Source organism: Clinocottus analis, unplaced genomic scaffold, assembly GCF_023055335.1.
Source record: "Clinocottus analis isolate CAN_PGR_092001 unplaced genomic scaffold, fCliAna1.0.p SCAF_18, whole genome shotgun sequence".
Lineage (NCBI taxonomy): Eukaryota > Metazoa > Chordata > Actinopteri > Perciformes > Cottidae > Clinocottus > Clinocottus analis.
In genome coordinates, this window is record NW_027175909.1 from 9,227,172 (window position 1) to 9,243,896 (window position 16,725).

General features: G+C 41.3%; 2 protein-coding genes across 5 annotated transcripts in view; one reads left to right on the forward strand and one right to left on the reverse strand.

The window, feature by feature from the left end:
* Positions 1–546: 546 nt before the first annotated feature.
* On the forward strand, positions 547–9,298 carry cd226 (CD226 molecule). Of its 4 annotated transcripts, none has more exons than XM_068581559.1 (6): positions 547–694; positions 1,546–1,869; positions 2,024–2,404; positions 2,770–2,872; positions 3,661–3,715; positions 4,187–5,052. In XM_068581559.1, exons 1-6 carry the CDS (start codon positions 631–633, stop codon positions 4,298–4,300), a joined length of 1,041 nt encoding a protein of 346 aa, XP_068437660.1. In that variant the 5' UTR covers positions 547–630; the 3' UTR covers positions 4,301–5,052. The 4 variants fall into 4 exon arrangements, with proteins under 4 accessions (XP_068437660.1, XP_068437661.1, XP_068437663.1 ...); XM_068581560.1 differs by lacking the exon at positions 4,187–5,052 and adding an exon at positions 9,053–9,298 and having other exon boundaries at positions 549–694; XM_068581562.1 differs by lacking the exon at positions 4,187–5,052 and adding an exon at positions 5,059–7,572 and having other exon boundaries at positions 550–694.
* dok6 (docking protein 6) overlaps positions 6,834–16,725 on the reverse strand; it is a 41,626-nt gene continuing 31,734 nt past the window's right edge. The window contains exons 7-8 of the mRNA XM_068581563.1: positions 16,293–16,398; positions 6,834–9,238 (exon numbers count right to left, since the gene is read on the reverse strand). Of these exons, the coding sequence (XP_068437664.1) occupies positions 9,090–9,238; positions 16,293–16,398 (255 nt within the window). The 3' untranslated portion in view covers positions 6,834–9,089. The remainder of the gene's footprint in view (positions 9,239–16,292; positions 16,399–16,725) is intronic.

A 16,725-nucleotide genomic window follows, 5' to 3' on the forward strand; every position in this document is an offset into this window, starting at 1 on the left:
TAATTATAAGGCTGATGTGAACATCATCGGTTTTACAGGCCACAATGGGAAAGCAGACATTCTGGCGCCGGATGAAAGTTATTGCCAAATGCTAGTCTTTGCCAAATGGTGCAGCAACGTGGTGGATGTGTTTCAATAAAAATACACAAACGTGAACATCATGGTGGCGCTAGAGGAAAAAGCCAAAATATTTTATCTTCAAGAAATGTTCAATATCAGTGGATCATTCCTTTTATCCATCCAATAGCTTTAATATGTGACTGTCAATCTTAGAGATCTTAAAAAACATTACAATCTAAGCATCAATTTAGTTTATTATCCCCCCCCCCCTCCCTTTTGATCATACTTTGTTTTATGAAATGTCACAGAATTTCAAGTATAACTGAGGGGCAACATTGGTCAAACTGAGAAAACGTCAGTATGGATCACACCGTGCCACATTATGCCATAAGCCTGCCTCCCAGTCCCAGCCCTCATGGTAAAGTGCCCCTCTGTGTGGAATGAGCCAACTGTGGGCTCCCATGAAGTTGCCCCAGTTGCTCAAGTGTTCCCCTGTAGCCAGAGAGCTGCAGGAAGTGCAGCTCTACTCGTCTCATCAATGCAGCTTTCATTCTCCCTCGGAGGGGCAAGATGGAAGCAGTACAAAAGGACCACTGGTACTTCGTGGTACTCATCTTTCTTCCTTTTCCTAAAGGTATGGAGTTGATATATTTGAAAGTGTATACTAGATTCACAGATGGTAATGTGTCAGCACATGTTTATTGGAAGTTAAAATTGGCATTCACTGCCTCGGTGGGCTAATCTGAAAACTGAGTCAAATTTATCATCCGCTTTTAATCTTTCATTCATAATCAGTAATTGACTAAACATTCCTTTATTCCATTATTTGTTTTGTGTTTTTAATTGGCTGAGAAGATGGTAGGAAAGCTTGTTGTGAGTTTTGAAGACATTATTATTCTAAACCTGCCAGAACTCTCCCAAAGGCATCAGTGGACTTGAAATCAATTGTCATTCAGCTCGGATAAAAGGCTCTGAAAACTGGGAAGCTTGATCACCGACTATTGTCAGTTGTGTTTTTGTGTGGTGGCTCAAATTAGCTTAATTACCATTAACCCAGAGGTGGCCTCATAGCTGTGAATGGCTGTGTTAATCTTCAAGGAGGGGGATGTTTTGAGGAGGGAGGGGGGGAACATGGCCCTTTTTTTTGCTCTGTAACAAACATGATTTCTTAGTTTTAGAATATTATATATATATGAATATTATATATATATTTATATATATATATTTATATATTTATTTATATATATATACTGGATGAAGTGCATTTTTCTGTTAAAACAGAATCTAGCAATTATGACACTGATAAGGTGCAGAAATATGTAAATTCAACCAGTAGATTGCCTACAAGAATAACAATTTGTAGGATTATATATATATATATATATATATATATATATATATATATATATATATATATATATATATATATATATAATCCTACAAATTGTTAGATTCTGTTTTAACAGAAAAATGCACTTTATCCAGTCACTGTCCCGCAGATGGAGGCCGCTACGGTCCGCCTGGAGGAAGGGATGGTTCTCAACTGTTTGTGCCCGTGGGACGGCAACCTCAGCATGGTGTCCTGGAACAAAGTACCAGACAAGGATCCGGTAGCCGTTTTCCATCCAGAGTATGGAGTGTCTTTTTCTCACCAATACCGGGAGAGGATAGACTTCCTGAGGACCACGTCGATGGATGGAAGTATTTCCATGAGGAATGTAACTCACCAGGATATTGGGGTCTACCACTGCTCTGTTCAGACCTTCCCTCAAGGCCCCTGGACAAAGAACATTCAGGTGGAAGACTTAGGTAAAAGATGGCAGATAATGTTGAGGTGGAAATCTTTAATCACAATGCCCCGCTGAACGATGTTGGAATTAAACTTCATCGATTCTTTCATTTCCTTGAGGTATTTAGATTTCGGTCTTTCATTGACGAGCTATCTCCTGTGTGTCATCCCCAGATGAGCCCCCAGAGGAAGTCAACGGCACAGAGCCCCCCAGTCCCGAGGTGATCCAGACAGACACAGAGCTGGTGGCGGAGCCAAACAACAACTTGACCATCAGCTGTAACCACGAGCACAACGGCACCATTTACCAGGTCATTTTGGAGAAGATGCCGCACGGCCAGCCCTGGGGCATCATCGGAGTGTGTAAGAAGGTGGAAGCGGGCCTGGTGAGCGAGGACTACAGCGACCGGGGCAAAGTCAGCTGTGCAGACAGCCTGGATGTCAGTCTGCACCTGACAGGTGTGGTGCAGGAAGATGGCGGTTTCTACCGCTGCAGCTTCAGCACAGATGCAGGGCTTCAGACGACCACTGTGCTGCTCACTGTGTCCCCTCCAGGTACAACCACACACGTCATGAGGTAGTTAGAATGCTCAGATATACTGTAAATGGCCTTATGGCTTGGATAATGAATTGTTCATCGTACTTTAATTGATTTAGGAATGCAAATGTGTCGCTTGATGAAACATAATTACCACAATAAAACATTGCTTCTGATACATCAAAAATAATTCAGCGAACTCCAACAGACTCCCACCTGCTGAAACACAACATCCTGTGGCGTGCCTCTGAATACTGTTATGAAAGAAGCGTGTGTCTGCACACTTCATGTATGCTTTGATGTGATATGCGAGTCATGAGCAAAGTTGTTCACCGCAAATGCTTTCATATCTTTAAAAAAAAATATTTTCCATCATTTGTAGGTGGATTCAGCCTATCTGTGTACATGATGTGCATTTACATCGGGGTCGGAGCTGCAGGGCTTCTTCTACTCATTGCCATTATCATACTAGCAGTGAAGCACAGGTAAGATGTATCTTCAGCAACCAAAACACAAATATTGATTGTGTAAATATAGGGCTAGTCATTGATAGATGTACTACGTCATACTATGTCACAGATTTTATGGCAATTCACCCTGGATTGGTCAGACATTTTAGTCAAAATCACAACTTCTCGCATCAAGGTGGGGCGACAGGGAAAGTCATGGGATCTTTTCAGGATTTATTATCTTGCATATATGAATGTCTGAACTAACTGTTGTTCCAATCTATCAAGTAGATGTTGAAATAGTAGATACTGGTGATGTAAGATATGTATCACATTGAATGGCAATTCATTCAGTAGTTGTCGAGACATTTTTCTAAATAACCAAACGTCATCTCTCAAAAACTGTGACTTCTTTAGAGGTACATTATTGAGTAATTTGCAATAAAAAGCAAAGATAATTGAGAGGTCTTTCAGAAAATTGTATTTATTTCTGCTTTCGTGTCCGGTTTCTCATCTCATGAGTCCTTGGATTGACTGACTCATCCTGTAGGTGGTAACTGGGGGTTAGGGTTAAGGTCATCCTTAGCATTTCATGCTAATCCATCCAATTGTTGTTGAGATATTTCAGTCCGAACCAAATCGGCGCACTGACCGACAGACTGACAAAAATTTGACTATTTCCTTTGATTATTGATGCTTTCAGAAGAAAACTTACACTGAACAAATGATCAGAGGGTTGCATCGGAAATGTCCAATCCTGAAAAATAATCCTGTTTTTGTTCTTTTGTTGCAACTTGTCGATTTGTGTCTAATAATCATCACAGGAAGAAGAACAGGAGAGAGGAGTACAGAGTCAAGCTGCACCCATCTCAGAGACAGGTGAGCCTCACATTAGTCATCATATCTACTCTTGTCTTCACGCTGGACACTTTTAAGGCCCTCCCTTACCTTCTCTTCAGACACGCACTCAATTATAAATCCGTTACACTTTATTAAGCACATTCTGTCATCATGTAACTTGCTGCACTGTTTTTAGGCTTGTTGACTTCACTAACGCTGCTTTACTACACAACTCACAGTGTGACGCTTTTGGATAATGTATAAGAGCAGCTCGTCAAGATGTGGGATGATTACTTCTTCATTAAAGTAATCCTTATTGGACTTTTAATTCAACTTCATATAACTTAATTTAAGACATTTTTTTTAAGTCTGAATAAAAAAGGTGATTTTATGTCATTCTAAAAAGTATATTTCTGCCTAGATTTTCTTAGGTTTTGCACAACTCTATCATCTGTGACATTTCATTGTGTAACACTTCATATACTAACACAATCTACCTCATATTCACAGCCAAACCTCTATGAGAACATCCATGTGTGTCCCAGGATGGCACAGAAGTCCAGGCAAATAAAAAATTGCCCGATCTATGCCAACCTACAGTCTGTGCGATCACACAAAAAATGAGCATACATAAATATGATGTACCGTGTACTGTTAAAGTATACTGTTTTTATTTGTTTTTTTACAAACAAAGCAGATTCATGTACACTTGTACGCATGTGCTATTGTTTCCCATCAATCTACACTCAATAATCCATAATGGCAACGTGGAAACACAAACGTGTCATTTACATAAGCATTCAGCCTCTCTGCTGTGGCGCTCCAGGTTGTGACCAGGTGCATCCTGTTTGCTCTAATTATCCCTGAGAGCGTGTCAAGAGCTTGATTGGAGTCCACCTGTGACTAATTGCTAATTGATTGGACATAGTTTAGAAAGGTCTCACTCTGTGTGTCACTTCCACAACACGTGAAGTGTGCAAAGGAGTCTGAAGACCTTTCTGAACAAACGTATATCATCAAGTGCCAATTCTAATTAGTTCTTCTTTTTTTTCGGGATAAGATGCACACTGATTATTATTCATGCTGGGGTTTGGCATGACTTAACAAGCTGGTGCTCATGTGAGTCTCAGAGAGCTGACGGTTTTGTTCGTGTCCATCCCGGCTCCCACTAATTAAATGCAGCATGTACTTCATAATTACTGTTGAGCAAATGCTTGTTTTGTGCAAAACAATATATGACAGTAGCCGTTACGCAGGAAAAAAACAGACAAAAACCTGTATAATCATTCTTTTCACTTCCCCAAGCCCCGAGTAAAACGATTGACAAAAGCCTGTGTAATTGCTCTCCTTTTACTTTCATCCCTCCTGGTTTCCATTCAAAGCTTGACAATGGTGTCTAATCATCTAACGGAAAAGAAAGGCAGTCACTCAGCACTGTACCATCACTTGAGACTGTCGCTTTCCCCGATGGGCTCTCCGTCTAGGATGGCTGCATTCTTGTTACAGCATGCTCTTATTGTGAAAGCTAAACTCTAATTAGATAATCCTGTGCTTTAGTTTACAGCTCCTTATACATTGTCTATCAACTGTTTGTTGATGAATGTGTTGGTTCCTTTTTTTTTACTGTGTGTTTTGCAAATATAATTGAAAACAAGTCTTTTTTTTATGATAAGCTGTCACAAGTCTTCCCAGCAGTATTTATTTTGTTTTGATTTCTAAGCTATAGGCTTCTGTAAATCAATGTTTAAGGTTTATTGTAGTGCTATTAAGCTGTGTATTGTTTATGAGTAATGTGATTCATTTATCTCCATAGAAATGGAGGCAGTGGCAGAGGCAGTAATGGATATGCAGGCTATCCTGCTAGGAAACAAGACAAATGTGGACAAGCTAGAAATGTGGAACATAAAGGGACAATTTAGTTTGGAACCACACGTTTTTACCTTCAATGTCATCTTGCTGTTTCCGGCCAACCAGTAGAAGCTGCAACTGTACATTTGACTGTGATGCTGTGATTAGTAATGCTGTGTGTTACCAGCAATACTGAAACTGATGTGTGTGACTATAAATGACTCCCATGTGGTATAAATAAAACAACGTCATAGCACTAGTTAGTTGATTTCCTGTGAACAAGAAGAAACAAATCAGAAAAAAAAATATTTCGAGGAAACCAAATGATCTTTTTTGTTGTTTATGCGCTCAAATTCTTCAGTGAATGGTTCTGTAAATTAGCTTATTCACTTTTCTGCCAAACCAGATGATAAAGAATAATGCGACTCGCATGTAAATGAGGGGAAAGCAGCACGGTTAACAGGGTAAACCAGGTTAACGGCACGGCAGAAGCGCACTAATTATGTTATATTTTGTTTTTTAATCTGTACGTGTAAAAATAACAATTTGTCCTTTGGGTTTTCTGCCCGTTTTCTGTAATCACGGTGAGGTTGATGTGCTAACAGCGGATGCTACAGGAAGTTCCTGTGCCCAACCAAGAAATAGTAAAAGGCCTTCAACACACCAGGGACCAAACGGAAAATAAATATTTTGCTTTGAAACCTTTCACACAAACACTGTCAAGAATGTTGGCGTTCTGTGCATTCCTCCATCAGGTCACACAATCATCAATTTATTGTTGTTTTTACTATAATACACACAACTCCGCCCACTGTTGTTCACAGTATGCACTACTCTGTGGAAAAGTTACGATGCGGTTGTATTTTCTATGGGTGGCGCTAAAGAAAGAGAAAAACATTTATTTCCAGTGTGAACTTTCAGCTCGAATATCACCTCAACACGCACGTGCTGGCTTGTTTTTATTGCTCTCCAAAATTTACAAAATTCCAACCAGCCGTACTTAAATACAAATCCTGCACTGTGAAATATCTCTATATGGTTCATAGAAATAGACTATTTCTTGTTATTCACACAAAAATTTTGCCTTTGGTCTGAAAATACTAGTAATCATCATACCTGCTGCTAGCTTAGCTCTAGCTTCATAATTCGATAAGAAACATTATAATCTTTATTTTATATCTCTCTTGGCAATAAAGCAAATAATTGTTTTTCCCAATATGTCAGACATTTCCAAACACTACTTACCTTGCATTCAACATGACTATTAGCAGATAAATTATGCCGATACATAATGGAACCGATACGTGATAGAACATTCAATTTATTACCTTTTTGTCATCAAAAAACATTACATATGTACATTTAGTGAAAACTGTAGTCCTACACTCAATGTTTCCAAAGTGCTATTAACATATAATCTGACGGTATCAGAACACAAAACGTGTTGGACACAAACAAAAACAGAAACCTTACTGTAGCAACAATAACATAAATCAGGAAACATCATACAAACAAGTGAAAGCTGCATGAAGAACAAAATGTACAAATGATAAACGGTCAACTAGAACATTCTCCAGTCTTCTCAGTTTTGCTCTAATGCTCCAGATGTAGTGGAACTATTCTACATACATGTATGTACGACTAAGACTCAGGACAACTAGGGCAGAGAGAGCCAGATGTGTCAACAGCTGTCCTTCTGCATACTGTCACAATGCTCTGTGACGCAGACACACGTATCGATGGGCACTTCTCAGATTCATGACTGTTGAGTTCTTTAAATTACAATATACAAAATAAAGTGAATGACTGCAAAACCTATCAGCCCAAAGTAAGTGCTTGTACTTGTATCTCCAGTTCTACAGGAATCGTTTAGCAACAACAACAAAAAAACACATTAAAATATATTTGACATTAAAAGGACTGCTTTGCTGCCTCAAACTGATTGTCATTGGACCGTTTTTAATTTCAAAGTTGCTGCTGTAAATTCTGGATCCTTGCCCGTCTTCGGCATAACGTAACAAAAAGAAAGACCACTTTGATCACAAATATTGAACAAGATGAACAAGTGTCTGCTGACGACCAACAGGCAACAAGTGTCCTTCTCAACCTTCTAAAAGAGCTCTGGTTCGGTTTTGCTAAACGTTTGCGGGGTTAGATGGCACTTCACAGCTGGCTGGACAGTATCTAAGAGGAACTTAAGACTTTTTAAAAAAGTGTTGAATGCGACAGAGCGACTCTGTCCACAATTGTAAACTCAAAGGCCAAAGCCGCTGCCTTGGTTAGCTCTCACACTCTGCGGTCTGTGTCGGAAGGCACTTCTTACTCGAGGACAATGCAGAGAATGTTAATGGGACTTTAATGCCGCAGAAATAATTTACTGAAAATATTTAATAGGTTTTCTGTCTGGATTTTGTCTATTTCAGTGACAACCACCTAATAGCATTTATTTCTAGTTTCTATACAGCTGCTGATGAAATGATGAAAAATAAAAAAGGTACACGGTATTTATGAACAATCTGGGAAAAACATTTTATAGATGAGAAGGTATCAGTATTATCTAAATCTCAACAAAGTAAACTTCCCAAAATGTCAAACTATTCCTTTCATGACGTTTCCCTATTTTGTGTATTTTAATGAGCACAGATTTTATCAGTGAAATGCAGCTCATGACTCTAATATATTTTCTAAATTTGAATATTCTATGAACATAACAGCTGGGAAAAAAATATCCCCATGATTTTGTCGCCACAATCCCCATGTGAGTCCCGTGTCATAATGTACTACTGCTTTGTTGAACTCCTCATTAGGTCACCAACATTCTCTCCTTTTCCCGATGCATTATCGGTATACGAGGCTGGAGAAGAGCTTGAATAAATGTATAGTCGTCAGTTTAAAGTAGAAGCCGTGAGAAGGTGCTTCCTACCATTCCTGGCAGGACAGTCTGCTCCTATATCGTTACATTTCTGAATGACTTTTTCCCTCTGCTGCTTGTAACTGATTAAGGGCGTTAGCTGATTCATCACTGCCATCGAAGTCGAGCTGTTTCTATGTCAGGCATTGATCAATTTCACATTCTAGAGAGGGAGCAAAGTACAGTGAGCTTGGGAGGATTAGGTGTCAAAAATGGTGGAGTTTCTCTTAAAATGGTTGCTGAGACTGCACATTGTTGGAATGAGTTTTGTGTGATTTCATCAATTGCAGAACAAAAGCTTTTTCTTTTTTTTTTTTTTACACCGTCTTACATTGGGCCTTAGTCTGTTTGTACTTCTTACGGTAAAGCAGTTGTTCAAAGAAAAAGAGGTCCTGCTGGCTTTAACAGCATAATGACAACATAAAACACATTAAAACTACACATTTTTGGTGCAATCTTTGAAGCTACCGCTGTTGTCCCACACCACACACCAAAAGAGCCTTTTCAGGATCCATGTCATGTGTCACTCGCTCTACAGTTGACACTATTGTTTAAGTATCGCCAAGAAATAATATATTACACATGTCACTATACATATTTCTACATCCTCTCTACAGTGGGGAAAGTGTCCTGTTTTGGTGGATCAGCTCTTTGTCATTGAAGGGGTCTCAGGCTGCAACTGGATGCAGGGCCACTAGAGGGCGATGGTGCCTGTTCCTGGTGCTGGCTCTCCTCCTGCTCGTCAGACAGAAAGCTGGGGAACGTCTGCGCTCGAGGGATGAAAGTCATTGTCAGGCCGCTTCCTGTGGAAAATAAGTGGAGAGAGTGGAAATGAAGCACTTCTTTTGAGCCAAATAAAACAAGTTCATTTGTCTCACTTAACCGGACCTTCCTGTCCTATTTTCTTAGACCAGTGGTTCTCTAATGGGGGTATGTACACTTGTGGGGGTACGTGAGATGTAAAAATATATATATAGAGGAAATTAGGATCCAATACAAAAAAATCATTGAAAATGGTTATTTATTACATATTCAACAAAATGTGTAAATTCATAAAGATAATATGTATTCTATATTAAATCAGACACTGATGGCACAGCGCCACTGTGTTACATTTCTTTTTATATATAAAAAATATTTCAAAGGGGTATATCAATAAAACAGGTTAACCACTGTCTTAGACAATACATTCATGGTACAGCAGTTGCTTAGCTACTGTCCACGCTGATTACAAGAATAACCCAGCCATTCTTCATTTATCTAAAACTATCTTAAAGCTCTGGTATGGAAGTGGTTCTCAGATCACAAAAATAAAAAATGAACTAACTTGTGCAATAGTTTGATGGACCTTGAACCTTTCACCTCAAAGAAACAACTTCATTTCCAGATTGACGTATGCTGTCTCATCTTTTTGGACCGTCTGCTGTTCCCCCTCTTTCCCCGCTCGCTCCCTCTCCACCTTAATTTAAATTAATTGGACCAATTTGTTCTGCAGTTCATATTGGTTAACTGCACTGAGAGGGAGTAATGGATACTTGTGGGTGGAGGGCTGTTCTGTGCAACTGTGAGACCATTAATAATATATTAGAATGCTGTTTGGAGACGTGCACGGCGAGGTAGGTTGAGGATAAAGTGGCTGGCAGGTTGCTGATCATGCACCGAACAAGGAGGAAGTGGCCAGTGATTAATATTTCAAAAGGCGCAAAACCTAACACAGCACTGTTATCAACGTATAGCATATATGGTACCAACTCATACAGCTGGCTCAGACAAGTTGCTGCAGGTCAATACACTTCAAATCAATTTACTTCCAGTGGTTAATTGAAATTTGATTAACAAATTAAAATTTGACTTTGTCTTCTATAAGCCGTCTTCTTTCAAGGCCGCATTAACAAAATCGACAAGGAGATCATTTTCTGTTCTGCTTGTGTTGCTGAAGTGCTTATTACCAAATATGATTTTAAGCTGTGCAAATCATTCATAATACAGCGAACACACACACTTTTCTGCATGTGTGTAGTCAGCGGCAGCAACCAGTCCCGCTGCCACCACAGGGAATCAGGCTCAGACCGTGAGACGCTCTGCCAGCTCACCGCGGCGTGGAATATAAAACATGACCCAGTCAGCCTGGCAAGCAATGTCAAGTGGCTGGATGCGTGTCAGCGCCACAGAGAGTGTAACAGAAATGTGCGTGAATAGAAAAGGTACAAGAAAGACAAACACAGAAAAGGCATTTTCCTGTGCGAGTTAAGGGAACAGCTTACCGGAGGAAGCACGGAGGAGCTAGTGTGGGTGTGAGGATGAGACCACAACAGCACCAGCCGTAACAGGTGAGTCATAAACGCACGCACGCACGCACGCACGCACGCACGCACGCACGCACGCACGCACGCACGCACGCACGCACGCACGCACGCACGCACGCACGCACGCACGCACGCACGCACGCACGCACGCACGCACGCACGCACGCACGCACGCACGCACGCACGCACGCACGCACGCACGCACGCACGCACGCACGCACGCACGCACGCACGCACGCACGCACGCACGCACGCACGCACGCACGCACGCACGCACGCACGCACGCACGCACGCACGCACGCACGCACGCACGCACGCACGCACGCACGCACGCACGCACGCACGCACGCACGCACGCACGCACGCACCTCTGTCCACTAGTCTTTCCCTTACTTCACCACTTAAATTAAGAAAAAATGCGCTATGGCTTTAAGGTTTCACATGGAGCTCAGTCCATGTTCGGAAAAAAAAAACACAAAAAAACAGCACAGTGCAGGTTTAGGAAAAGGAGGACACTTCCTCTCCACGTTGTACTTAATAGATTGCTGAGACGTCTGGTGTGCAACCAGGCATATCCTTTTCACATCTTTGCCAAGACAATCCCTCTCCCCAACCAAGGCCAATTTGGGGCTGGCAAAAAAAAAAAAAGAAAAAAAAAAGGCAGGGAGCGCAGAGCAGACAGAGAGGACGAAGCAGATCTCATCATCTCCTCAGTGGAAACCAGCAGTGTTTGTTGTGTGATGCCAGATCCCCGACAACAGCCACACTCTTGGACTGGAGACGCAAATGTTGACTCGCTCATCCATAAAAATAAAAAAAAAGTTATAAAAACACAGAGAGGGGATGGTGTCAACATCCCTCCTTCTCTCCATCCCTATGAGAAGCAGACAGTGATTTGTCAGTGCCTTTTCATTACCACGGAAGGTCATGTCATCCTATCTGGCCTGGGGTGGCAGCTGCTGGGCCGGAGCAGACAGGACACGCAGGGAGGGCACTCACACACACACACACACACACACACACACACACACTCGCAGATACAATGGTGGACCCGGACACACAAGCAGCCATTCATGAATGCTTGTGCACACACACATACACACACACCTGTCTGCACCTTCCTTCCTCACAGTGCGATAACCCAGATGGCATCCTAGTAACAGCTGTAACCAGAGAGAGAGAGAGAGAGAGAGAGAGAGAGAGAGAGAGAGAGAGAGAGAGAGAGAGAGAGAGAGAGAGAGAGAGAGGAGGCTGCGTGAGTACCACAAACTCTGGATTATGCGAGGCCGCTGACATCGAGCTTTGTGCCTTTTGTGTGGTAAATCTGCCACAGGAGCAACAGCACACCATCAAAGATCAGTCCAATGCAGCCCGAAGCTTGGCTCGGTTAATTGTAGTTTAAAATAATGCAAGATAAGATAACAGAGATTAAAAACTTTCCGAACCTCCGCCGAGAAAGAGTTGAACTCAGTTTTACCTGGCTGCAATGAATTTTTCATGTGATTCCCTTTTTGCATCTCCATCTACTATATTCCTTGTCGCCTGTTGCAGATAAGATAGCGTTATCATCCTGTTCTCCTATCTTGTCCCTGTGCCTTTGATACTTGCTCCCTCTCTGTAAAATTCCCTCGTATCACTCCCGGCCGATCAAACTCAGAAAAGCGCTCCATTCCATTAGAATTGCTAATGATACAGCACTAAACTGTGGCGCACAAGGAAATACACAGAGAGAGTGAAGGCAATAGATTACGTAAAAATGAATCCAGGAAAAGAAATACAGGCATTCTTGTTCCAGTTCCATTCAAATATTGGTAATTGAACCACTTCCGACAGGCGTCGCGCCCTGCTTTTTCGACTCCAAAACTTTAAAGTGCACTTATTTCTTTGCATCAGCAAACTCAGAGAGCACAGCAGTATGAAATGCAAAAGAGAGAATAACTTTAGGAGAGTAGAGGTGGAACACAGTAGAAAGTATACATTGTTTTATGCATAGTTTCTGGAAATTAAAACATCTACCTTTGGTTTAACTGAACATGGTGAATACTGTGGGATGATTTTGTTTCATACAGCAACACGAGCAAGTCTCACTGTTATTTTTTCCTACTCCATATCCCTCAGCTTCTTTTAAACAAAACACATTTGACAATTATTACTTCCAATTATGGCAAACAAGGCTTTTGGGATGTGTTTTTGAAACTTTTCCAGACAAATGAAAAGCAGATGTGAAATATATCAAAATAAAGTTACAGTACTGTTCTTTGCTGCCAGGTCCCCGGTTAATCAAGGCAAAACAAACGTGTTCCTTAATTATTCCCCCAGACCCGCAGGGTATTTGAAAGCAACCCGAGCATGACTCAGCAAATTGACTGTGCTGATTGGATATTCATCACACACGCAGTGATACATCCAAGGCGCAGTCAGCCAGCCATCATGGTCTAAACTCCTGCTTTCTTACCTCTATTTGCAACCAAATAATTATTGCTTGTATCATCACTATTAGAGAAAAATAGATGGATGTATATATTATCTGGATTCCTGTTGAAGCATATACACATTACTTATATCACGGATCTGATTCCCATCTGAGGCGTTTATTGAAGTTGCATTTCCTCGAAGAGATTTGCAACTACATACTGTACGCAACACATAATATAATACATGTTTACAGACCAAGGGTGTGAAGAAAAGTTACTATCTGTACAGAAATATCAGTTTTGTGTATATTTGTGGCAGTAAGCAGCTTTAGTAGGGTTGTCGTGTCTGCTCGATTATCAATTTGAGTCAAACGTTTCAGTTTATTGTTTGGGTCTGTGAGGTGTTTGTGGTTGCTGCCTGGGATATTGTGGTAGATTAGCAGCTCAATCAGTGATTGTGCAAACAGGTTTGTCTAATTATGTCCCCTTGGTAGGGAGGGCTGGAAGAAGAAAGGTACGGTACTTCTGCAGTGAAGAGCATTTTATTGTTGATGGTGTGCTCAATGTGTGAAATATGTCTGTATGTGTATGGATGTGGTCTTATTACTGAAGGACACTGCAAATTCATTGGGTGATACAATTAGCAGTTTTTACTGTTAGCCGTCTGCTACGTGTTCTTTCATGTGGAAGTCGGTTATTTGCGCTTTTATGTTTGTTACTTTTATGCTGCCGTCTTGGCCAGGACTCCGTTGGGACTATCCAGGAAAAACAAATGATAAATAGAGAAATGTTTTTTTTTTACTATTTTGTGTGATTTTGTTTTTCTCTCGCTTTTCTTACCTGGGTAGCTAAGAAAATGCCCTCACTGGTTGGCGCCTTGCTGTGAGGCAGCAGCCTACATTTGTTGTTTGCTTCAGTTTAATGTTCCATTTTGCTCCAGCAAACTTTCTCTTAATAATCAATCTTCTTCAGCGTCCCTTTTAAAGCTGTCTGGTGTCAAACCACCACCTCTCCTTGTTATGAGGCGCGCTGATTGGAGGTTTATTGAAATCACCTGTTGTGGTGACCGGTTGCTAATTGAGAATTGAGAGCAGTGAGGCACATTTCCCCTTTTTGCCAATCATGGTGTGACAACACCTTTTCTTCAGGGCATTCAGATCCTTCCTCGACTCGATGCAAACCTCATTTACCAGCCAGATATGTTGGTTTTCAACAGAGGTTATTAAAGAACACCTTTTTATCTAGGTTACCTGCATCCGGGCAGACATTATTGCTGTTTGCTGAGAGATTGTGCTTGCTGCACCTTGTGCCCGCAGGCATTATCTGGCTTATTTTCATTAAAAGCCTGTGCTTATAAAATCCTTATTATTAAAGAGGAATGTTTTTATTATTATTAAGGAAGCATTTATTTATTATTGTTAAGGGAATTTCAAGATTTTTTGGTTCTCCATGTAAATATTAATGTATTGTGGTTGTGATCGTGTTCTTCCCGATTAGCCAAAATCTGGTGAATCAATACCGCCACAGAGTGCGAGTTGTGTGTGTTTTGATTTCTTATTTTAGAAAAGGTGGTGTGACATTTGTGGCAAATTGTGTTAAATTTGTAAGTGGTAAAAATATGACTGAAATCTGGATGCTGCTCATATCGGTTCAGAAAACAATATAAATACTGTACAGGTTTGTGTTTTTTTGCTGTTGCAACGTGTGAGGTTTCGCTCAGAGTCCTAGGAGCAGCACAGTGAGAACACACACAAAACGTCAAAGAGCTCCGGGGAGGTCGAGACCTTCTGCCAATGAAGAATCAATGCAATTACTCTATATGGCTCTCCCCATCCGAGACTGGCCCGCAGCCATGTTCGAAGCAGCACCAACACCCGACGTGTGCGAGCTTCCCCCGACATGCCTTTCACAGTCCAAACATCCCGTGTCACAACAGGAGTTAAACTCCTGTCGTTCCCCAGAATCACCTTGTCGTCCTCCTTGTCTGACGAGACCTTTGGCTGCGTCCTCAAACACATTGATGCATTCAATTTATTCATGGGAAAGGAGGGGGAGATAACGGTAGCGCTGCATGTGTATGAGCAGGAGAAGGTGGAGGGTTGCTCTGACTCGGACAGACAATGCAGAGAAAGCGTGGGAGGACCAGAGGAGATGCCAGCGTGATGGATGAGAGCGAAGCTCCTCTGCTCACCAGAGTTTGGAAAGGAAGAGTTTTGAAAAAAAAAAAAGAGTTTACAGCGACCAGGCCTATAAATAACAACCCTGAGGTAGAAGCTTCTCTGCTTAGTGTAAATGAGTAAAAAAACATGTTGATGTTTGGAATAGAAGACGCATTTTGCTTTAAAGCTTATCAGGCCACAATTAAATGATAGTGAAAAAAATAAATCCAGCCTTAGGTTTTCAAAAGAAAATGATGACGGCAGAGTGACTTTCATCTTTGCTTGGCTTTCTGTTTTGCTCTATCAGTGAAAGCCAAAAGGCCCATAATCCTCAGATAAGACTACTAATCAACTAATACCATGGACAGAGAGTAATCTCATCAGCTCACTAATCACCTTTCTGCCTCTGGTCTGCATCTTGACGTGAACACACACATCTAACACACCCTTCCATGTGTATATTAAGTGCTCACAGGGGACATACCGTGCTGAGCCTGAATGCTGTGGAGCACCTGCTGCAACATCAATGGCTTTAGGGTGACATATCTGTTTTCCCCTCACACACACGCACGTATACAAACATGAACTCATTTACTTCCAATAACACTCCCATTACTTTGTCCCTCATAATTGAATTAAGATTATGAGTCCGTCTGTGTGTCTCTGTTTTTTGTTTATCACACAAACAAACACTGGTCTTACTCAGTTCAGAATATAGCTAATAATCTAAACTGTCTACTATTGGATAAATCTAGACTTCAAAACTAAAACACATTTAATTTGGAATACAGAGATCCATATTATTCTTGTTTCGTTCAAAACAGATCTGTGCATGTCATCAGTTCTAGTGCCAAAACAATATTCCTGTGTCTTGTTTCTGCAACTCATCCAAAGTGCTCCACACATCAATACTGACACAAGCAGGTGAAGACATGGCAACACAGCTATAAGTACCATGAGTAACGTCATGCCTGCACCTTGGTAACTGTAGAGATCTCCCACGCTGTTCTGACGTGTAATGTGTTGCCAGTAGGCGCTGCGTGGCAGGGAGATGGACTTGGTTAGCGTCTCTCTGGGGTGGATCTGAAAGACACAGAAAGCGTACAATGTATTTCAGTCAGTCACTCGTAACAGGGGGGACTGCTCTGGGCATGTCGGTAAACAGAGAGCACTCATAATACGATATATTGCTTGCTGAATGGCATGTTTCCACTCTTGAAGGGCTGTTCGGCGAGCGATACGGGACTTGGGACTGTGGTGTTGTTGTATCACTGGATTATATGTGTTGGACATATCTGGAAATTAAAGGCTTCATCCAGACTACTGCTGGAAATATATGAAATGCGTCAATATTTTACAGAAACACGCGGACTAAACTGAGTAAATGCATTTTCTTAGTTTCAGCCATTC

What these genes read in the sequence shown, in the direction of transcription:
- cd226 (XM_068581559.1), top strand. Translation starts at nt 631, where the DNA reads ATGGAAGCAGTACAAAAGGACCACTGGTACTTCGTGGTACTCATCTTT. An exon ending in CTTTCTTCCTTTTCCTAAAG is followed by an intron (nt 695 to 1,545) that starts GTATGGAGTTGA and finishes CACTTTATCCAG; the next exon opens with TCACTGTCCCGCAGATGGAG. An exon ending in ATACTAGCAGTGAAGCACAG is followed by an intron (nt 2,873 to 3,660) that starts GTAAGATGTATC and finishes TAATCATCACAG; the next exon opens with GAAGAAGAACAGGAGAGAGG.